The sequence below is a fragment of the Gallinula chloropus genome, assembly GCF_964237585.1.
Source record: "Gallinula chloropus genome assembly, chromosome: 4".
NCBI lineage: Eukaryota > Metazoa > Chordata > Aves > Gruiformes > Rallidae > Gallinula > Gallinula chloropus.
Genome location: NC_140088.1, coordinates 78,238,716 through 78,262,061, shown reverse-complemented (window position 1 = coordinate 78,262,061; position 23,346 = coordinate 78,238,716). Strand labels below are relative to the sequence as shown.

At 40.3% G+C, this 23,346-nt stretch overlaps 1 protein-coding gene across 1 annotated transcript in view; it reads left to right on the top strand.

Annotated features, from left to right (window-relative positions):
• DCHS2 (dachsous cadherin-related 2) overlaps positions 1-23,346 on the top strand; it is a gene marked incomplete at both ends in the record, with an annotated part of 109,813 nt that overhangs the window by 52,234 nt on the left and 34,233 nt on the right. Inside the window, 5 exons of the mRNA XM_084263614.1 lie at positions 4,136-4,367; positions 17,215-17,451; positions 18,789-19,808; positions 20,543-20,730; positions 21,195-21,294. Of these exons, the coding sequence (XP_084119740.1) occupies positions 4,136-4,367; positions 17,215-17,451; positions 18,789-19,808; positions 20,543-20,730; positions 21,195-21,294 (1,777 nt within the window). The remainder of the gene's footprint in view (positions 1-4,135; positions 4,368-17,214; positions 17,452-18,788; positions 19,809-20,542; positions 20,731-21,194; positions 21,295-23,346) is intronic.

The window sequence follows — 23,346 nt, the reverse complement described above, 5'->3', positions numbered from 1 at the left end:
GTGCAATGACACATTTGTGTGTTCCGAACTCTTTCAATTTGAGTGTTCTGAACTCTTTCAATTGATGTCACTTGTAACAGACTATGAAATGGCCTGTCAACATAGAGTATGGCATTACTACCATTCATGTTACTGTTCATCTTTAAACAGGTACTGAACAATTATTCAGTAAACGTGTGAGCTCGACCAGTCATGCAGATTGGTATTTATTTAGACTCTGATAGAACCTCTAATAACACTGAAACCTTAGTGACTCTCTTCCTGTCTTTCTGCACAGAAAAATACTTTGTTTGTCTCTTGCTTTTTGGTAAACCACACTACTTGCCCAGTTTTCTTTGTCTTTTACACTGAAGCCATTGAAATGCAGAGACAAGTACTTAGCACTCACAGACAAAGCTTCTGAAGAAGTTTAGGCTTTTGAAATAATTGGCAATGTCTTTCCCTTTTGACAGCATTGCGACTTCAAGGTGACATACCTTTTACCTTTTAAAAAAATGAAGAAACTATGTCTTCATATCAGGGATCCTCTATATCACAGTTTAGTTTGGAATAAAAATTTGACAGCACAATTCACTGACAAAGATTGGAGACTCTTGATGGATTCTGAAGCATTTTACAGTATTGAGATGAAGAAATACAGCTCTTCAAAGTAGCACTATTTCCACTTTTTAAAGAGTCTCTCCTGCCAAAGGCAGGACTTTTTTTTTTTCTTTTGGAGACAGAATAAAGAGATGTACTAATAGCTTTATATTTGTACACCAATTTGGTCCTGCCAAAGTGCAGAAAATATTACTTGTGGTTATTTTGACTTCATAGATTCTTATGTCACCTTTTTGTTCCATAGAAAACGCAACTGTCAGGAAAAGAAGCTGATGTGCTTGTGACCTTTTGTTGCATCAAACAGCACAACAGTAGTTAAATACTTTAACATTTGAGAAAAGGGATTTCAAAATGAACAACTGTGGCTTTCTGTTGCTTGTAACATGTTTTGACATATGTAACTTTCTGTCAGCAACAGACTTGTTTAAGTCAGCCTTCATATTTTGGAAGATGTATGTTGTTCTTGCTTCTGAGTAGATGAAGTATGTCCATGTGGTTAGAAATAGAAGCAGTTTGTTCCTTCTTACTTGAGATGGTACTTAAAAATTTTTGAAGCCAGAGGAAAAACTGGGCTGTAACCAGTTCATGTTGTAAGTCAATATAGTTGACTCGCATGTCAGGAAACGAAGGATCTCTCTCCATCATAAAATCTGGTCTGTCTTCTGAGAGCTTAGGTAGTTGGTAGGTGTCCAACTTGCTTCCCTCATGTATTTAGAATTAGTACATTTCCAAAGACTTCGCAGTCTTTACATAACTCCATTGGACAAATACAAATTGGCTGGAGAGTTGGTTTTTATGTCTGTTTAGCAATAATTAAACTTGGAAGAATGCAGATTTGCACAAGTTTTTGCAGCTGCTCCAAACTGTGCCTCTTTAGATACTTTCTATTCTTAACTTCTTCCTTTGCTCTTTTCCATTCCTGTCCTGAAGTACCTGAAAGCTGTGGAGCCCCCGAACATCTTCTCACAGTGAGCTTGAACAGAGTACATAAGGCTCCCCTTTTAGCTCCTGTGCCTGGCTTTCCTTCCTGTGGAAATAAAGGTGTTGGGAAAGGGGCTCCCTCTCAAGTCGGACTGGGGTGCTGGCAGTGAGCCCACTAGCTCTGTGTATCTCTGCTTCCCCACATAAGCACAGAGTTTCATGGCTGTTGGTAGTTTGAGGCTGATGCTAGCACAGTGCCTTTCACAGTCCTGGTCCCCAGGCACGTGTCCTGGCTGCTTCTGTGGCAGCGTGAGCCCTGGAAGCATGCCATGCCTTATTTTCTTCAGAAGAAAACCCAAGCACGCCAGGAGGATGTGAGCCAGATCTCCTAGTCTGTGGATGAAACACAGATGCACAATGCACAAGACTATCTTAATTTTCCACGTACTTGAGCTTTCACAGGAATGTCATTGCCACCCAAAAAACATAATATTACTACATGGAAGAAAAGAACAAAACAGATCAAAGCAAAAATCCATGTGGAAGTGAATGCTGGACGTATTTTTTTTGTCCAGAAGTCTGACTCTGTGAACATAATAAGTGAACCCTCAAAGATAGTTTTGGGAAAAGAAGCAGGGCAAGTCTAAAGAAGTAGTATCCAGTCTGCACCATTGGATGGCTTCACGACGGTGAGGTTTAAAAATAATTGCCATGAACAGTTAGGTTGCAGAAATATGCAACCTAGTATTTTTTTATATATCCTAAATACTTTGGCTGCAAAATTCAGTTTGGACTTGCTCAGCATAGTTTGTTGTGTGTACACACCAACATCCCTTCTGTGTCAGCAGTTTCTGTAAGTGACTAATTAGTACAAGCTCTCAGTGTGACTTTGAAGAGCATGGGATTCTTCCTCTGTATCTTAATGTGCTGTGTACAGCACGGGCAGGCTATCCATGTGTGCTGCTTTGTGTCTCTCATGTACAACTCGGTGTCTCAGCATTCACCATTAACTGATTTCTTGTAAAAACGTGCATGGATGTTACAACTAACCGTGGAAAAATTAATGCCTTCAAAGTGATGGAGTTCATAGGGAGTAAGAAGCAGTGCCTCTGAGAAGTAAATTGCTGTTTGTTTTGCTCAGGACCCTCTGGAGTCTACACTTCAGCACCCACAGAATTATATTTTTTTCCAGTTTGTCACAAATTGACTGTTTTGCTATGGTAGATGGTGATTTTGCTGTAGTGTAGTTTGACAAGCCAGCCTGTTGTTGCTGCTTGCATCTCCAGTTTCACTGCAGAGCAAGGCTAAACATGGTCATGTAGCTGCTTGCCTGGTATTTCAGTGGGCTCTTGATTGGCACCTGTAGCAGAAGCTTCAGCCACATGAGAGCAATAGTGGCCAGAGGTATGGTGCTGAAGCTGTGACTGAGGCCTGGCTCTCTTCCTAGCTCTTCTTGTGCTAGGGAAAAAACCAAAACCCCAAACCCAAGAGTTGGAGCAGTTGAGCCAAGCCCCTTGGGAAAGCAGGGTGAGACCTCTTTCCCTGCCACACTGCAAATCCGATGGAGATACAATTATGTAGTTTGTTACATATTTTACATTAAAAAGTCACTTCAGCTATGTGCTTCAGTCAAATTTGGTATTGTTCTCTGTGTACAAAAAGTGCAGGTGCATACATAGAGACATCACAGAACAGTAGGGGCTGGAAGGGGGCTCTGGAGATCACCTGGTCCAACCCCCCACCAGAGCAGGATCACTTAGAGTGGGCTGCACAGGGCAGTGTCCAGGTGGGGTTTGAATGTTTTGGGTGCAGGAGTCTCCACAGCCTCTCTGGGCAGCCTGTCCCAGGGCTCTGCCCCCCTCACTGTAAAGACATTTTCCTCATATTCAGATGGAAAGTCCTGTAATTCAGGTGGGGGTGTGTGTGTATGTATACACACACACAGATACACGTGTATGTGTAAACACACACTGCATGGGCAGAACTGCTTAAGCCTGCCAAGGTAGTTAATTGAGGATAGGTCTTGCAGGCAGCAGCCTGATGGGTCAGCTTTTGGCTGTCTTGCACTGCTCTGCTTTTAGCCTGTGTTTCTAGAAAAAAAAAAGGTTGAAAAAGTCTCATATTCATTGTTATGGTAGTCACACTTTTAAATCTGAAAGATTCATACACAGAAAGAAGTTATTCCCACTTCCTTGGAGCACCACAGTCACCTGAGGGGTATGTGTTTCTGAGGCAGAAAGCCTTGACTTTCATCTGTGAAAGGAATAAGTCATGTTTAGGTGATTACACTAACATTAAGTAAGGTTATCTGACATGTGGTGCTTGTTAGTATTAACAATAACTGTGTGCAAGCCTCACCATCATAAGAAGTTTAGGTTCTTTGTGTACTTAGCCCACTGGAGCTGTCCTGAGCATGTAGTTTGCCTAAATGCAAACTATTTTGGGGTATTGCAGATACTGTAAGTTGTCGGTAACAGATGTATCCATCACTCAATACTGTTGCAGCGTGTTCCATTTCCTAATGATGAGCTGGTGCTAGATGTGCATCATTCTATTGTGTACTTTTAAAATTTACTTTGGTTTTTTGTTTTTATCTTTCTCATTTATCCAAAAGGGTGGACTGAGTGCCCAAGCTTTTGTTCGCATCGAGATAGAAGATATTAATGACAATCGACCTGTTTTTGAACAAGACATCTATGTAACAAGCATCAGCAGTCACACACAGCCAGGATCAGAGGTCATCAATGTTGTTGCCACAGACAGAGATGCAGGAATCTATGGCGCTGTCACCTACGAACTGGTCCCAGGAGAATTTTCTTCCTTTTTCACAGTGGATACATCCACAGGTACTGTATGAATTGTGAGTCAGAAGGGCTGTAATTGTACAACATGTATCTTTTGTTTGATGATGCTTTTTTTTTAATTTAGAGTCATGTCATCAAGCTAAAACTTAGATTGTTTGGAAAATAAATCTAGAGGAAGAGGGAAGTTTCTGCCTTTTCCATCCTGATGTGTTTATTATCCCTTTGGTTTCTAGAGAAAGGCTCAATGAACGAGTGATGATGAAAGCAAAAAAACAATTATGGCAAAAGCACATCTGGGTGATTTTTTTCAAAGAGGTTGAACAAACTTTGAGCTAGTTCTTCCACAGCCACGAAGCAGCCCCTGTAGTCTGCTTTTTAATCTTAAAGTTATCAATGTCAGCTGGAAAATGAATGAATGGTGATGTATTTATAAATGCCTTCTGTGTCTTTCAGGGAGCAGTTAACTAAACTGCAGCTACCTTCTTACTTGAGAAACAACCCTTGTATACAACTGTATCCTGACCAGTGGTTTTGCTTTGAGATGGTCATGACACAGGGGATTGTTTTGTATGTTTTAGGAATTCTTACACATGTATGCATCTTACCTCTTGGCCATACAAAATGTTGCACGGCTCTGTTTTTCAAAATGCTCCTTGTTTTCACTTTTTGTACATAGTCCCCAAAATATTCTGATAAACAGAAGAAATTAATCTACTTAGGAAACCGGCCTGCTTGTCTTGGCTGTTTCAGAACTTCTTTAACTGTGGATTTGTAACTGCCTATCAAATCAGATTCTCTGGAGCATAACTGATGGCAAAAATGTATAGGTCAATAATTAGGCAGCTGGATCCCCACAGGCATTCAAGTGGTCGTTTTAAAACTGCCCCGTCAGGCTTGTCAGAGAGAGCCCCTGTGGATTGCTCCTGCAGCACTGTTGCTTTGCTGCTGTCCTCTCTCATGAAAGGCTTCTTCCTGGGAGTGTGACCTTTGGCCTTTTTTTCCAGTTTTGGCACTTTGTATAGGAAAAAATGTCATGCTTAATCATGAAGACCATATAAGTTTATAAGTTACCATTATCTTGCTGATCTATCATGGTATTTTATCAAAGGCAGACCAAGTTGCTTGAGATCATTACTGCTGACATTTCATGATGAGAAGAGCATTTAGGTCATGGCCACTATTCCCATCATTATAGTACTTGGGATCTGACTGCACTTAATCAGATCTCCTGGGTGATTCACTGGGTCAGACTGTGTCTAATTTTAACTTATTAATATTAATGGTACGTGGTGGGATTTTTTTTCCTGAGGAATACACTTTTTCCTTTAATATTCTTCTGTGTCTACTTAGAATAGTGCTTATGCTCAATCACTGGTGAGCAGAATGATTTTTAGACTCTTGGCAAAATCAAACATTAAAAACGATAAATATTTAAATCATCTATTTGCAGTCTTTGCAGGTGAAATAGCTACAAAAGCTGGTCACTATTTAGAGGAAGGTGAAACAGGTGGCTGGCTCAATGTTAGGGCACAGGGATTTGAGCTCTTCCTCCTTACTTCATGTAGGAGGACAGTGACATTTTCCAATTTTTGTTGTGCTAAAGCTGTCTTCATGTGCTCTGATACACGGCATGATTTAGATGTGTCTCTTCAAAGGTTATGTGAGGGACTTTATCTAATTATGTGGACCGTGTGTTGTGTACAGAAGGCAATGGACAAGTATGGCAAGAAATAGGAATTCTTCAGGAGGGGGATCCCCAAATCTGTAAGCCAGTTAAGATCATATTAAAGTTTTGGTCTTTGGTTTTCCAGTCTGGTGGGTGTGCAGTCTGTTATGGATTCTTTCTGCAGTTTTTTCAATTTACAGTATGGCATATTCTGTTTTATCTGCTTTTATTGCTGTTAGAGGACCTAAAAGGAGGCACAGTAATGGTGTTGGAGTCTTCCATGAATTTACCTGCCTGATAAGGTTTTTCTTTAAATGATTAATTTTTCTCACTGATAAAGTACGTAGATATGAGGGAAATCAGTGCATTAGTCTTTTTTTAATTACTATGTTTATTATAACAGTTAGCATTATGCACAGAAGTGGTCAGAGATATTTTCATTATTGTGAGATTTAAATTAAATAGTAGCTAATAGTTTGTCATGTTGCACTACAATACAGTAAAATCATACGCAAGGTGACACTGTTCTCCATGGCATATGTACTTTCCTTTTGTGGGATCTAGATTGTGGATTTTAAAATTATCACTCTTTAGTTTTCTTTGGGTTTTTGGAGTGCTGCACTTAGAATACTCACTAAAGATTCACTTTTCCTCCCCATTCCCTTTTTCATTTCCCATGATAAAAACCATAGCCTGAATTCTTCACCTTGCTTTGCCTTGAATTTCTTCTGGCTATTGCTTTGTTAAAGTAATTTTATAGATGTATCAAGAAAGCTTTTAGCTTTGCATAGTGAGCTTTGTTCACAATACCAGGTATCATACGGGCGGATCAGCCACTTAAAGCATAGAATACATATCAGTGGCACTTGTGATACATAGATGTTGTGAGGTTGAGTCACATCCAGACTCCTTGAAGGGGCTCCATTTTTTGTTTCAAGGACTGTAATGTGGATGTCTTACAGAAATAAATTCAGTGTGAGTGGGAAGCAAGAGCCCTTCATTGAGCAGATAGATATTCCATTAAAGGTTTACATTAAAATTCAATTCTAAGAAAGTCTTTATTAGTGGTATTTGTTTGCTATTTTAGCTTTTAGATGCTGTGTTTATTATTTGCGATATGCTCTTCTAGTCATAAATAAACTTTATTGCACTTTCCTTTGAGAAAAAATTCAAATGAAGAATTTTTTATTTGATTGATGATAGACTGTCCACAAGAAAAACCACTGTAAGAACTGGCTAACTAGAAAAACGCATGGATAGGAAACTGTAAACCAGTTCCTCTGCTAGTTCGTGACTCTTTCCATCATTTGGTTCTAGCATTGGTGTAAACAACATCTTGGCTTCATTATGTTTCCTTTTGTAGATATCTGATCCATGCATGATCTATGAACAGCACTCGCAAAGCGATTAGAACTGAGCATGTTGAAGAGCTCTTCTGGCTAAAAAACTGAGCTACGTTTGTTTATTTTCCCATTGTTATCAAACAAGCTATCTGAAAGACAACGTATATATAGTTATGGCTGAGCAGGTAATTAAAAATGTAAGTCACAGGATGCAATCACAAGCATGGCAGATAACCTATACAGTGCTGAACTTGAGGACTGTGGGATTAGCAATTGAATTTCTAACCTTTCATTATGGTAGAAGCATTAATATTTTCTTTCACTTGAGGGCATATGATTAATTTTTCCATTGATCTTAGTGATATCCCTTGTGAGAGCTAGATAAAAAGATGGCTATCATCTTACTCTATCCCTGTTCAAGGAAGCTGTTTCAAATCAACAAAATTAGTAATAGTCTTTGAAAATTATTTTGGGTAAGTGTGACTTCATCCTGTCAATCTTCAGGTTAAGCAGTCTGCTCACAGTCTTAAAACAGTTCCCCTAGCCAGTCACTGGGTACAAAGAAATTCTCATGAAGGGTAAGTAAAAGGCAGCAGCCATTGATTTATGTTTATTTGAAGGTATTAATGATTTAAACCTAGTATGAAAAGGATGTAGAGAAAGTCGCATTCATGCAGTGTACATTACACCAGTATAACCATTTTACTGAGCTGCTTTGCTTCCTTTTGACTATATAAGATATTTAGGTCTGTTTCTGTGAGCACTCTCTAAATTAGATTCCTAAAGTAGAGACTGTGACCTTCCTCCTTTTTATTTTACAGAGAATGTTTCTGTGAGCATGGTGGGTTGACCCTGGCTGGACTGGCCGCTCTGTCACTCCCCTCCTCAGCTGGACAGGGGAGATACGATTTAACAAGAGGCTTGTGGGTCAAGATGAAGACAGGGAGAGATCACTTCCCAATTACCATCATGGGTAAAGCAGACTCAGCTCTGGGAAATTAATTTAATTTATTGCCAATCAAATTAGAATAGGGAAATCAGAAAACCAAGTCTTAAAGCACCTTCCCCCCACTCGTCCCTTCTTCCTGGGCTCAACCTCATTCCCAATTTCTCTTCCTTCTGCTACCAGTAACACAAAGAGATGGGGAATGGGGGTTGGGGTCAGTTCATCACACATTGTCTCTGCTGCTCATTCCTCCTCAGGAGGAAGACTCCTCACACTCCTCCCTGCTCTAGTGTGGGGTCCCTCTCATGGGAAACAATCCTCCATGAACTTCTCCAATGTGAGTCCTTCCCACAGGGCTTTTCTTATAGAATCATAAAATATCCTGAGTTGGAAGGGACCCATAAGGATCATAGAGTCCAAATCCTGGCTCCACACGGGGCCAGACAAGTCAGAGCATAGGACTGAGTGCAGAATCCAGACACTTCTTGAACTCAGTGAAGCCTGGTGCTGTGACCGCTTCTTTGAGGAGCCTGTTCCAATGCCCAACCACGGTCTTAGTAAAGAACCTCTTCCTAATATCCAACCTAAACCTCCTCTGCTGCAGCTTTGCACCATTCTCTTGGGTTCTATCCCTGGTCACCAAAGAGATATCAGGTCTTCATGAACTGCTGCATCATGAGTCCTTCCCACAGGCTGCAATTCTTCCGATTGGTCCAGGGCGGGTGCCCATGGGGTCACAAGTACCTCCAGTATGGGCTCTGTTCCCCATGGGATGCAGGTTCTGCCAGGAGCTTGCTCCAGCATTGGCTTTCCACATGGTCACAGTCTCCTCCAAGTATCTCCACCTGCTCCACCATGGGGTCCTCCACAAGCTGCAGGTTGAATCTCTGCTCCACCATCATCTTCCATGGGCTGCAGGGGGACAGCCAGCTTCACCATGGTCTTTTCCACAGGCTCTAGGGGAATCTTTCCTCCCGTGCCTGGACCACCTCCTCTCCCTTCTTCACTGATCTTGGTGTCTGCAGAGCTGTTTCTCACATCTTCTCACCCTGTCTCTGGCTGCAAAAGCTCCTGCTCCTTTTTTTTTTTGTTGTTGGTTTGGGGTTTTTTCCTCCCTATGTTACCCCTGTGGCACTACCACCATTGCTAATTGGCTTGGCCTTGGTCAGCAGCGGGCCTGTCTTGGAGCTGGTTGGCATTGGCTCTGTCAGATGCAGGGGAAACTTCTGGCAGCTTAATGCAGAAGTGCACACACACAACCCCCACCCCCCAACCATAGCTCCCCCTGCCTTGCTACCATAAACTCTGCCATGCAAACCCAATATAGAGAGGAATTTGGAGATCTTTCCATTGACTTGAAGATACTTGGATCAGCCATTTGCCTTAATACCATGTGTTACTTATTTACTCCAGAAAATACACATTGAATACAGCAGAGAAGCCTCTTTACAAGAGCTAGTCAGTAATTTAGCTTTTTTTTTCCTGCACAAAAATACAGCTTCTGCAAAATGAGCATTCTTTTCAGCAAATTTTGACTTCCTAATCTTGATTTCTTTTTAGCTGAAAAGCGTAGGGCATCCTGTGACTAAATGGTCCCGTAAGAAATATAGAGCTGTCAAGGAGCTTAGTCTGTTGGAGAGCAATAAAAAGAGAACTACACCTGAAGGACACACAAATATGACAATTACTAACTTATGTGGCCAAAAGGCAGATTTAAGTCCATCATGTTGCCTCTTTAATAGTGCTGGTAATGGAAGCAAAAAGAGGGGTTAAGAGTACAGCCTGTGCAGAACAGTCTCTCCACTGGTAGATTTTTCTTTCTTTGGCAGCGTGTGATTTAGTGCTGTGCTCCTTCCATTACTGTACCATGGCATCATATGTAAATGCAATTTAATGTCAAACTGACTTAAAATAAACTTTTTGATTTCATTCAGAGCACCAGAATAGATTCACTCCAGTGAAGGATGTTGACGAGTTTTGTTTTATTGAAGAGAATGGAAATGCTGTTGTTTAACAGTCACTTCATAAGACATTTTGCTTTGTTTTTATTACAATACAGGTTGAAAACAAAAGTTGAAATACCAGAATTTCTTTTTGAGGGGAAAAAAAAAGGCCAAACTTTACTGAGCTTTCAAGTATTATACAGCTTTTAATATATAGCAGATTGTAATATGCATCAAAGTAAAATGGGAATGAATCCTTTTTAAAGAAAGCAAGGCCATTTTTATGATGATTAATGATGTTTTCGTATAGTATTGTAGGAAAACATAGTTTATTTTTAAACTACTTTTGGCATTTTCATACAGCATGTAGTACATTTGCTAAACATATGAAGAGGTTCACATGAATAACATTTAAAATTAGGAGTGCTTTATTTTGGAACGGTTTTGAGGCAATTTTTTTTAAACTGCAGTTTCTTCAATTACTGTTTTTCTGATATTTCATATGAAATTGATAGCATATTCATAATGCAGCAAATCGGAGGAATATGCCTGAGACAGTGGTTCAGCTTCACTGACTAATTTGTGGACACATTCACTGTGATCTCATCTAATGAGAAATCCAACATAAGACTGCAGGAAGCAATATATTCTCCTTGAAGCACACAAAATTTGCTGTTGTAAGTGTTAGAGCCCAGATTCTGGCTCTCAAAGTAAGCTGTGTAGAAGAACAGCAAGAAAAAAGTATCCATAGTGCCAGCTCTTAGTGTAAGTGTCTCTCTTTTTCTTTTATGAATAAAATCCAGTAGCACTGACCATCTACCAAGAGAAAAATTCCTACAAGCGATGTGCCAGAAACTCAACCATGCAAGAGTGAAATGATTTGTACTTGAGATTCATTGTGTGTGATACCATGCAAAGTATTTACAAAAATACTTTAGCTCACCCTCCCCCTTTCTTGAAGTTAAGTCAATATCAGAAGAACTCACCAGATGAGACAAAGAGCGAGTTCCCATGGCATTGAACAGATGAGGTAGGCTGATAACAAGAAAAAGGAAGAAAATATGCCCCCACACACACATTTTGGAGGAGAGGTACAATGACAGATTTTTACAGTAAAGTTATGACAGTCAACACTTTTCTTTGATTAGAGACTGTGGGTCTGTACTTAATGTACTACATGTTCTCAGTTAACCTGAAGAAAAGAAGGATGCGGCAGATCACACAAAGAGAGACAATAACCTTGGCAAAATGCCTTCGTGCTGTTGGTCTGTTAAAATGAACATAGCAGGGGAGTGTTTGTAGTAGGAAATAAGTGTGTGAGGGTTAAGATGAGCATCTGGTGTGTTTCATAACGCTCTTAGCAGCAAATATATCTTACTGGGCTTAGGTTATGCTTCATTCTGTATCTGTGTGGGAAACACGCACAGGTTGATACTCTGCTTGTGAATAAAGGACCTGCCTTAATTAGTAATTCATGTTTTGTGTGTTGATGAATATTTCTTAGCTCACTAAAATGGTCTGTTAGCTTTATTATTTAAACCAGTAGTGTTGTGCTTTTGATTTAATACCACAGTGCTAAAACTCTGTATGCTATCTTAGAGATCCAGGTACCGGTTCCTTATGTTGCAGATTACCAACCTGGTTGAATTTCCTTGGAGTGTTCTGTAGTAGATTTTTATATGCTAAGCAGAGTCTTATGATTAAACAGAGTTAACTTTAAATAGTTGTGGTTGTAGACACTAGGCTATTATTCATATTCATATTTTTAGGAGGAAAACGGAGTTTAGCACAAGAATCTGCTAGAAAGCATTCAGCAGTGGGAGGAGTATGAGGCTTTTGTAAAGTGCAGATGTAGACAGGAGATTGATACAAGTTCAATCAGCTATTTGGTATGAAAACACTTAAATACTCAATACTTTCAAACTTGCAGTAGTTTTTTTTTTATTCACTGAACCTCAGAACAGTGTGCCATCCAGATTAAGCTTTTCAAAGCATTTTTCTGTAAGCTGAAGCTGCACTTATTATAGCAGGTAGACTGTAAATAATGTAATTCCTCATTAATTCTTTCCTTTCCCCTGACAGTTATTAAACCAGCTCTTCGAGCAGTGCATTTTGCAGAGTGTTGTTATGGTTACCATCAAGAATTCTGCTTCACTAAAAAAGGTGCATTTTAAATACAGGTAAATTGCTGAGGCTGGAACCTAAATGCGATGCCAAGATTAGAGGATGGGCAATGAGTCAGGTGAAGCTAAATAGAAATGTCAAGCAGAAACACTATCGTTCTTCAGTAGAACAATACTGGTTTTAATGTAATGCAAGGCATACACCTCATAACTGCATTCAGCTCTCGGAGCATCACCCTGTCTGTGCTCATCCTGAAAATTTTTCTAACACATAAAAAGGTGTAGAGAAAGCAAAGGTTGCATGTGTGTGTCTGCACTGAGAAGCTGCCACGTGAAGCTGGGCTCTGAGCAGGTCAGTGGGACAGCAGTGACTTACACAGTATTAAGCAGCAGGTCCAGCGACCAGCTTTGAAGGGGAATTGGGGTGATGGACTTTACATACCTTTTCGCCATCTGCTTACTGTCTGAGCTGTGTGTGAGGTCATGCCAACTGACCCATCCTGGGATATTTGCTGAAGAAATACTGACATCATTTAAAGCTGCAAGGGTCTCATGATCTTAGAGAAGACTATTGGTATTTGTTGATTTTGTTGTTCTTGCTGTGTTTTGAAGTTTTTTTTCATTGCGTGAATGATGAGAAAATGTTGGAGGGTATATAAATGAATACACATTTCTATGCAATCCAGACTTTGTTACTGAAGTGAGGGTGTCCTGGTTTAAATCTTTGCCTCTGCAGCGCTTGACTAGCAGAAAAATGTGAATGGCTATAAATGTGGGGCTAGTTTTGATTTTGCTTACATGAGGACCCTGTGGAAAAACAGTGTTCAGCTAGAGGTATGTGTAGAATTGTAGGGGTTGGAAGGCACCTCCAGAGATTCCAACCCCCTGCCCAAACAGGTTCCCTAGGACATACCGCACGGATAAGTGTCCAGATGGGTCTTGAATATTTCCAGAGAAGGAGACTCCACAACCCCCCTGGGCAGCCTGTTCAGTGCTCTGTCACCCTCACCATGAAGAAGTTCTTTCACGATTAGCTCCCAATGTGGCTGTGCAGAGCTAACCTGCACTGGTGCAGAGCGGTTCCAACTCAAGCCTTTGGCAGTTGCTGTCATGTCCCCAGCAATGCAGATTCTATCTAAAATGTGTATGCAAATCGTGACAGGCAGTCTTTGGGTCATGGTTTGATTTATAAGGGCTAGAATCCACAGTCAGTTACAGCCATGCAGGTCTAGTTAAGGAAATGAGATTGCCAATGTGTAAAGGAGGCTGGATGCTAATGCTTCATCTGATATGTAATTATGTGATTGTTCACCTGTGAAGCAGAATTGATTCCAGCTCACTCTCCTGCAGAATGAGGGATTACCAGAGGCAAAATCTTCAAGGCACTGCAGTAATATAAATAATGAATTAAACCAAAAAATCATAATTAAATGTTATTAAAGGCAGCAGAGAAGATTGTTCATATATATGTATACATGTGATTGAAGCTGAAAGAAAGAAGCTGGTGTTTTTCATGCATTGACTCCTTGAAGTGGAACCACACTTGCATCTCTGTGGTGCCCTGCTGGGACCTTTGGCCTCTGGCCTCAGTAAAATGTTCCTTGCAGAAGAGCTGTCACACTATTCCCTTTCCATTGTTAGTGCTTCTAGAAACTGTTTTTCATACTGGAAGAATATATTCTGTACCACAGCAACCTAATTGTCTTTTAAGTTCTCTGAAGCCACAAACTGCAGGCAGTGAATGACGATGGTGGTAAGGGTAACAAGCCACTGTCTTTTCTTAATTACAAAACAGGAAAGAAAGGACTGTGGCTCATCTTCAACCTGTTATTTAGCATTGCATACCTTACACAGCTGTTTCCTTCTGTGTGCTTCTTGCATTTAGCCCTGTGTTTCTGCCTCTGTGATGCAGTACTAGGGGATCTCCAGCACTGCACTTCAGGAGATGAAATGCCTCTAGCCAGGCTGCTTGGAGGTATGCTGGCAGCTGGTTTTGACCCAAGCAGACTGCCCATTTTAGTCACTACCTGGTGTTTTTACCTGTCCGTTTAGAAAGTAGGCTCCTAGAAGATGCTTACTTCTATAGCTTCTTTCTGGTCATACAATGCCATAACAGAGCCTTGTGTGGCATGTTCTCCAACATACATCTGAGCTGTCTCAAATGCCTGTATTGATTATATACTACCAGGCACAAAGTTAAGCCCGGTCCTACAAATGCTGAAAGAAGCACAAAGTATATAATTAGAAGTCAAACTGGGTTATACAATTTCCTGCATGCTACAGTTTGAGGCTGGAAGGAACCAAATGGAGGGCATACACTTTTTCCTTGGAATCTGCCACTGTTTTTAGGGCATCTATGGTCCTGCAAAAGTGGACTGAGTTGGTGAGATGTACTTGCATATTCTCTTCCCTCCTTAGGACACAGCAGAAGAATAGAGAAAGAAACAGATTTTATCCATTTTCTTTTCTGTCTGCTTTCTGTAGCTGAACTGGCGTGGACTGTGCTGTAAGTTGTCTAGGTCAGCACAGAAGGAATTTTAGTTCTGAAATGTTTCTGTTCCACCAGGTCTTCAGAGTTCCTGGACTGGGGAGCACTGTTTGCTCCACCCTTTGCTAAGGCATGTTCTGAAATCATTAGTTACTGCTTTGAGAGTAAGAATTTCAAGATGATGCTTTTCTGTAGAAGTTTTCTGACTGTTTGCATACATCTTGAAGTGTCCAAAATGGGAATGAGATATTTTTGGCCTTGTACAATAGAAAAATATCCAACTGATCAAGTTCATAAAATACAGTCCATTTGATGAGTTTCATTTAATTTCACAGCAATAGTGTTTAAAATCCATGTTTATATGTTTAACCTCTGGAAAAAAAAATAAACACATTTCCCTTTGAGTTGTCTTTGCTCAGATTAACTCAGAAAATGTCAGTTTATATCCTGGGAAGACTCTTTTGTTGAGCTGTCTAATCATAAATCAAATCATCAAAAGGAAAAAAAAAAGCCAAAATAAGGTGGATTCTTGGAACTGCTTCAGTTCTGTGCTGGATCAGCAATGACTTCTGAATCCATCTGTATTTTTGTTGAGTTTCTAATGTGGTTTGTCACATTGGAATAGGTGTCCTTTGCTGTCAGTAGAAAGCATTCTTCATTGATCTTGAAGATCCTGTGAATGCATTTTAAGTATGTCAAGACATAGTTTGTTATTGTAATGTCCTGGCAGTATAATTGGAAAGTATACTGCATGCACTCTTTTGAATATTTATAAGGATTTTATGTATTTTCCATTATTCTGCTTAAAAATGCTTTGTAGCAAATTAGTGCTGTGGCTTCACGCTACATTTAGAGAAGATATATTGTAGTTGAATTATGCAACGATTCTCTTAAGGCACTTTGAGTTAAATGTTATTTTTACCCTGTCTGACTAATAAGGCAACTAAATGTCTGACTTGAATGTCAAACATTATCCCTACTAAACCAGTTGTGAGACCCAGGAACTTACACAGGTAGCTCAAAGTTTAAAGAGATTTTGTGTCTTCACCAGTTTCTACAAAAAGGGTGGGAGATTTCTTAAAAACACCTGTTGATATGTAGATAAGTGTCCCTGTTAGTTGAATCTGCATCCTTTCTACTTAACTCACTGCAGATTTAACATTTAGTGTATATTTAGTTAAACTCAGTCACCGCTAAGAAGAATTCTCTTGCATTTTGTCACCTTTGTCCTTATTTATGTGTTGGAAACCTTGCTTGACAAGTATCTTTCCATATGTTTCAAAATCTGTGACCACCAGAGAGTCAGAGAATATTGAGGGATATGTGTCACCTCAGAATAAGGGAAAGTGTTCTTTCTCCTGCTCAGCGATAGGGAAGTTGCTGGAAAAGATACGACAAAACGGTATTGATGCTCCCTAGGACATAATTATGTTTCCTTATTCCATCTTTTACCTGGCTGAAAGCATGAGGTCTTCAACTCTGTGCCTCGGGTTATAATTTAGTTATAAAATTTATGAACCAAAAACATACTTACAAACTAACAAGCATACTGTGATCTGCTAGATTGCCCTATGTCCCGTACATTTTTAAGCATTCATGCTTACTTCCTCTAGGTGAGGCGTTTAAGAGTACTCTAAAAGCTAATGATTTATTTGTTGGTCTGTATCTTAATTTATAAATCCTTAATTTGCTTCCAATTAAGGACAATGACTGTCTCACAGAACAATTAACAAGTATCAATTTTGGATAATTGTTATGGACCATTAGAACATGCCATATAGAGCTATGGTTTGGATGTAATTCTCATTGCTGAGACTGAAGCCTTCACTCAAAGGTTTCTCTGAAGTTCTTACAAGCTTTTACTGCAGAAGAAAATGGGACACAATTCCTGCTGTGTTCATTCTTTCTATCTGTACTGCCAACTTTGGTAGTTACAGTTAGGTGTGGGTGTCTGTAATAATATAGAGGGTATTTGAAAATTGTGCATAATTATCTGATATTACTAAAGACTTAATTTAGCTGTCAGAAGAGAAGGGATTTGGAGACAGCTTGTCTGATTCACCAGAGTTAAAGGATGAAAATATGTTTATCTTGAGGGAAGCATATCCAAGGTTCTGTATTTCTGGACAGAGAATTGCATTTGCTTTTCAAAGAATTGCTTATTTCATATAGCTCATATAAAAAGTAATAGCATGTTGCAAATTCAACAGAACTTGGAATTTACTATTAAATGATATTTTAACAGAAAATTGTGATCAGATATCAGGTGATACTTCCCAGATACCTTCTACAGAGCCCACTGCTCTTAAGATTTGTATTTTGGGGCTTCGACCCTGTTTGTATGGATGTTGTATTTGAGGACTTTTCTATATACTTTCAGGAATTATTTACCTGATCTCAGCTCTTGGCCAACTGGCACGTTCTGCGCTCTTCCTGACTGTTTCTGCACGGGATGGGGGTGGCCTTCCCTCTGCCACCAATGCAGCCATCACAGTGAACATCCTTCAGACTGCTTCAGCCCCTGCCATATTTGAGAGATCCCGGTATACTTTTTCTGTTCCCGAAGATGCACCTGAGGGCAGCCTGATTGGCACCGTGAAGGCCAGAGAGCCTCCAAGTAAGTTGCGTGCTCAGTCATAAATTACATTGTCTTTTTGTTGGTACCATTAACTGGACATACCTGCAGATAATTTTTTTTAAACTTCAGTAGTATTCATTGAGTAGTATTTACTGTTGGTATTTACAGCAACTGGTGTAATCACTGCTGTACTGGGATGCTCTTTAGAACAGGTGGATGGTGCTCTCCGTGGTGGTCCTTGGGCTTAGCAAATGCCTCCATTTTCTTCCAGATGCATTTCCATAATTGTGAATGGGGAGATGGGAAGCATGTTGTAAGAGTGTAAGGAAGAGTCTTTGTGATGGTATGGCCTGTGTTAAAGCATTTGCAAGACAAATTTCAAAGCTATACTCACGAACATAGAGTATTCAGAAGTTTCAGAGAATCTATATGAAATGCTGCTGAAAAAACAAACAAGCCACCCCACCCATCACGTTTTCCCAGGTTAAATGATGAAGTCCAGATGAAGGTTTATGGGACCTTTTGAAAACACATTTAATGCATTTGGTTTCTTCTATACTTTTTAGAGGGAAATGGGTTAGGTCCTCAGCCATAAAGACCCTGTCCTGAGTTCCTAGGCAGAGTAGGGTGAACCATGAGTTCATATTCCAGCTTGATGATGGATCTGTACATGTAAGGAGGTAGAGGCAGAGGGTTTATAGAAGTATGCATTTTCTTCTTCTTGAAGGACAGTGCATTGACCGCTATCCTCAGGTAGCACCTGTGGATCAGCCTTGATAATAAGCCTGAACCATTAGGTAGCTTTTGCTTTTGGTAGCATCTGATGTATAAGGATTATAGCAATGGCCATTCATGAGCAGTAAGTTCAGTAAATTGCAGTTCTTCCAGAGAACTGCCACAGGTTTCATTCCCTGCTATGGTGAATGCCTGTGTGTAGTGAAATTACTCCCGTAAGACTAATTTATGGGAGTGGTTTTTATATATTTTGGAACAGGGAAAAACAAGAGGCTATTCTACTATTTTCTCTTTAGAGTTTTATTGTACCAGTGAGATGAAAATTAAATGATGCACAAGTGGGCAAACTGTACACAGATCAAGCCTGTGCAGTATTTGTTTTACTGAAAGACTCCAGGAGCCAAGGAAGCACAAAAGGTCCAAGAAAGTCAAACATCTGTGTGGCTTACATTTATTCTCTGTTCGTGGTAAAGGTGTCCCTGCTTACTACAGGGGTGTTGGACTAGATGACCTGAAAAGGTCCCTTCCATCCTAACACATTCTATGATTTAACAGCATGCATTCTCCGCAGGTGTTCTTAACAACCTTCGTGTTATCACATTAATATTGTGTACATTTTTTGTTGTTTTTTCAATTTCTAGATTCTTTAGAAGTGGTTTCTTACAGAATTTCCTCTGGTGATCCACAAGGAAGATTCTCTATTGATTCCCAGTTTGGTATCATCCGCAGCAAAACACAGCTTGACCATGAAACTCAGTCTGCTGTGGCGCTCACCATTCAGTCACAGTTGGGTAACTCCCCGGTCTACAGTAGCACTCAGGTCAACATATCTGTGGTAGATGTTAATGACAATCCTCCAGTATTTCTTACCAAATCTGATAAGGTAACCATTTCACGTACCCAGCCTCCAGGTACTGCTGTCTACATTGCTCATGCAGAAGACAAAGACAGTGGCCTAAATGGGGCAATCAAATATAGTATTGCAAACAAGCCATCAGATGCATTTAGTATTGATCCAAGCCTTGGAGTGGTAAACCTCACCAGGACACTGTTTGCAGATAAGCAACAGGAATATACTCTACACATAGCAGCTGAAGACAGTGGAAGTCCTCCCCTGACCTCTTTGCTGATGCTGACAGTGATTATTGAAGAGCAGAAGATGGGCCCTACTTTGGTTTTTCAAAACTTGGTGTATCAAGTAGAAATCAGTGAAGCTATCTCTCCAGGGGCACGAATACTTCAGGTTCAAGCCCACTCACTTGATCCACACAGTGTTGCCTCCAAGCTGACATATTCCTTAGAGCCTAGCACAGATTCTGTTGCATTTGGAATCAGCTCTGATACAGGCTGGGTTTATCTTCGGAAACATTTGAACTATGAATGTACACAGATATTAAGTTTTAGAGCCCTGGCCAGTGCTTTTGAGGATGAAAACCTCAGGCAAAATGCAAGTACATCGATAATAGTTAATGTCCTGGATGAAAATGATAATTCTCCTGTGTTTATGCGTGAGAGCTACTTCTTTGAAATGGAGGAAAACCCTGTTCCCAGGGGTGTGGTTGGCACCGTTACAGCTGTTGACAAAGACTCAGGAAGAAATGGACAACTTTCCTATTTCCTCTTGTCTGATGGAAAGTATTTCAAGATGAATTCCAACACAGGTAGCATTTTATGGTTTGTAAACTGAGTTCATGTTGTACATGGCACTGCAGAAATCAAATTGTCTGAGATTTTTCATGACACAGGGTGAAATGACTGAAAAGAAGGTAGGTCTAGATTAGCTATAAGGAAGAAGTTCCTTACTGTGAGGGTGGTGAGACCCTGGCACAGGTTGCCCAGAGAAGCTGTGGCTGCCCCCTCCCTTGCAGTGTTTACGGCCAGGTTGGATGGGGCTTTGGACAATCTGGTATAGTAGAGGGTACCCCTGGCAGGGGGTCAGAACTAGATGGACTTCGAGGTCCCTTGCAACCCAAATGAGTCTGTGATTCTATGAAGTTTAAAGGCACATAGAATACCAGGAGTTAATCAAGAAGATCTTAAAATAATATGTGGTTATCTGTGTGAAGGACTTTGGTCAACCACAAATCTAAGTATGGTTGAGCAGATAGAATAGATTTATTCACAGGGTCTACTGGAATCTATAGGAGACGTAAGGCTTCCTGCTTAATGTACTGTCGTTTTGTTGAGAATTTCCTAACCCAGAGGCATAATAAAGGCCATTTGTCTGCAGTTAAAACCTTGTGCTTGTATATTACCTGTCCTGAAGTGTAGTGAAGAAAAGGCCAGATGGATTGCTCTGGGAGGTCAGCGCAGTGATTTGAACTGTTTTATACCTTTGCTCTGGGGCATCTGCTGCACAGTAAAAGATGTAATATTAATTTTCTTTGTCCGTCAGGTGAAATTATAAACTGGGTTGCACTGGACCGTGAGAAACAAGCTCACCACCAGCTGACTGTGCTAGTGACTGACCATGGGTCACCGCAGCTTAATTCCACAGCAGCCGTGTACATCACAGTGAAGGACCTCAACGACAACAAGCCCCTTTTCCCTCAGGCGGCGCCCGGGCAGGAGCTGCACCTCCAGGTGGGTGTCGCTGGCGGGGATGCGCTGCCTTGCTCCGAGCACCACCCTGTGGCAGGACCCCAAACCCCCGTGCTGCGAAACGGTGGCGGTACGGAACCGACATGGAAGCGTAACCCATTCTTAGTGTAGACTTGGGTATATTTGGGAATTTTATCAAACGATTATGCTTCTCCACCTTGTATACTGTGAGATGCAAAGGACGTACATATATCGTTCTCTCTGTGTGTGCAGTAGAATCAAGTTCTGCTGTACTAAAGATCTTTCGATTAGCAATCTCTGCAGACTGTAACAGAGGATTGCTAGAACTGTATTACTTAACCGTTCCTAAAGATCCTCTTTGCACTGACTGTATGTATTACTGAAATGGAAAATAGACCAAAAGCTAAACTCTTGTGTTATGGAATTTATTTTAAGGCTGTTATCTGTGTATATGTGCAAATTATTTACAAACTGCTTGATGACAGGTTTTGGAGGGGCAGCCGCCAGGGATGGTTGTTACCACTGTCTTTGCAAAAGACTTGGATTCTGGAAACAACGGTGCAGTATTATATTCACTAGAAGCAGGTAAGAACTTAAAGTGTTATTTGTAAGGAAAGATACATTGCAGTAACTAGTTTTATAGATGCCATGCATACATACAGGACTTTATGTCTGTTTTGTATCTGTTAGAATAAAGATGCCTGTGTAAATAGGAATGGACACTATTCTGAAGTATCTGAGGAGGTGCAAGCAGCTACCTTTCGTCCCTTCTCCTCCAACCATGTGCTTGTGTGGCCAGCCAGAGAGCATTCTAACAGCACTCGGAACAGATTAGGGCCATGATCTTGTACTGTACATTTCAGCATTTCAGGCAGTTCTTTAACATTTTAAAGGAAAGATGATCTCCTTTTTCGCATGACCAATTGAAAATTTTCCTGCTAAAAGAGCAGTTCATAACAGTCTGAGACAGGAATCAAAAGGATCAGCAGATAATTTTGGCAAACAATGAGGCCTGTGGTTTTTAGTTCATGTTTGACCCATTATTTAGCACTGTGTTAGCCTGATATAGTGTGGCCACTTGAAAATTCTTCTCTTTAGTTTTCCCTGTAATTCTTAGATGTAGTAGTTTACTTCTGGGCTATTCTATAAGGTCCAATTTTGTTTGCAGTAAAAACAATAGCAGAGCAGTCCTAAATTAGAGTAGGACTGGAACATTCATATTGGTAAGAGACATAGATGCCATCACTGGTTTTGTCACAAATCATTTGCTGCACCTTTACACAAGAGAGAAGTCCATATGTAACCAGTGAGGAAAACATAAGTGTTCCTACTGCTTTTCTTTGCTGTTGGCTCAAAAGAGCAAGAGGTGCCAAGGACAGAACTATTCCTTTTATTGTGGTACCTGCTCAATTCTACTGGCTTAATGTAATCAATACCTTTTAAGCTTGGTATCTCCAGTCTGTGGTAATATGCACACAGAGCATGGCGTTTCATCAGACCAAGGAAACATTTCCAAAATTTCCACCCACTCAGTGCATTTCCTCAGGTGTTCTTTCTGTGCAGGCAAAGCTCAGATGTGGGCTTGATTGATTTAAACTCATTACAGTTATTTGTCACTGCAGAGTAAACAGCAAAATCCTGCAAAGCTATATTACTTCTCAGTTTTAAAGAGCAAAAGAATCTGTAGCCTCTGCTTGCCAAGGCTGAAATTACCAGAGGATTCCCATGGATTATGTTATACTGTGTCTTTATGTGCCCTTCTGACTTCTGTGGGGTAATGGAAAGACTTAAAGATCCAAATCCACAAGGGTAAGAGAACTAACTCTGCTCTCTTCCACCAAGAGATGCTTTAAAAAAAAAAAAAAAAAAAAGACGACATTTAACAACTCTATTGAAAATTTTTCAGTTGAAATATATGTAGATAATAAAAAAATACTAGGGTCAGTTTATGGCCATATTTTATTGCCTTCATTTGGATACAAGTGACTTCTTCAACAGGGAATTATAGAGAATCCTAGACTTCTGCATTGTGAGTAATAAGATTTTACACTTGATGGTCCCGTCCAAGAAAAAAAGAATGAATGGTGCCCACCCCTTTGTTTGAAGGGTGGTGGCCAGGCAACATGGGAAGTGTTCATCAAGCATTTCTGCTGGTCTGTATATCTGACTGTATCCCCTTCTTTCAGAGAGCACGTTGGATTTTCTTACTGGCTTCAGTGTAGCGCCCCAGAGGGGTGTAAGAAAAAGTTCAAATTATAAAAATGACTAGCAACACAAAATATGACTGGTCTTGCAAATGCTGTCTCTTGGAAGAACAAAAGGATAAAAACAGCAGCGTAAAAACCCACTAGAAGAGCCCTCCCAGCCTTGGAACTAGAAACTTTCCTGATAAACAAATCCAGAAACGACTGAGCTTCTCTGATACTAATTTTTGTTGTTGTTGTTAGTTGGCTCACAGCCTTTAACATCTGGTCTTCTGTTTCATGGTGAAGTTCTTGCCTGGTTTATATTTAAAATAATATTTTCTTGTTCTGGGACGTTGTTCAGTACTCAAATATGAAGAAGGAACATGATCTGATTTGCAGCCATGTTTGTTAAACACAAAGACATCAGGTTAACTGGAGGACTGCATGTGGA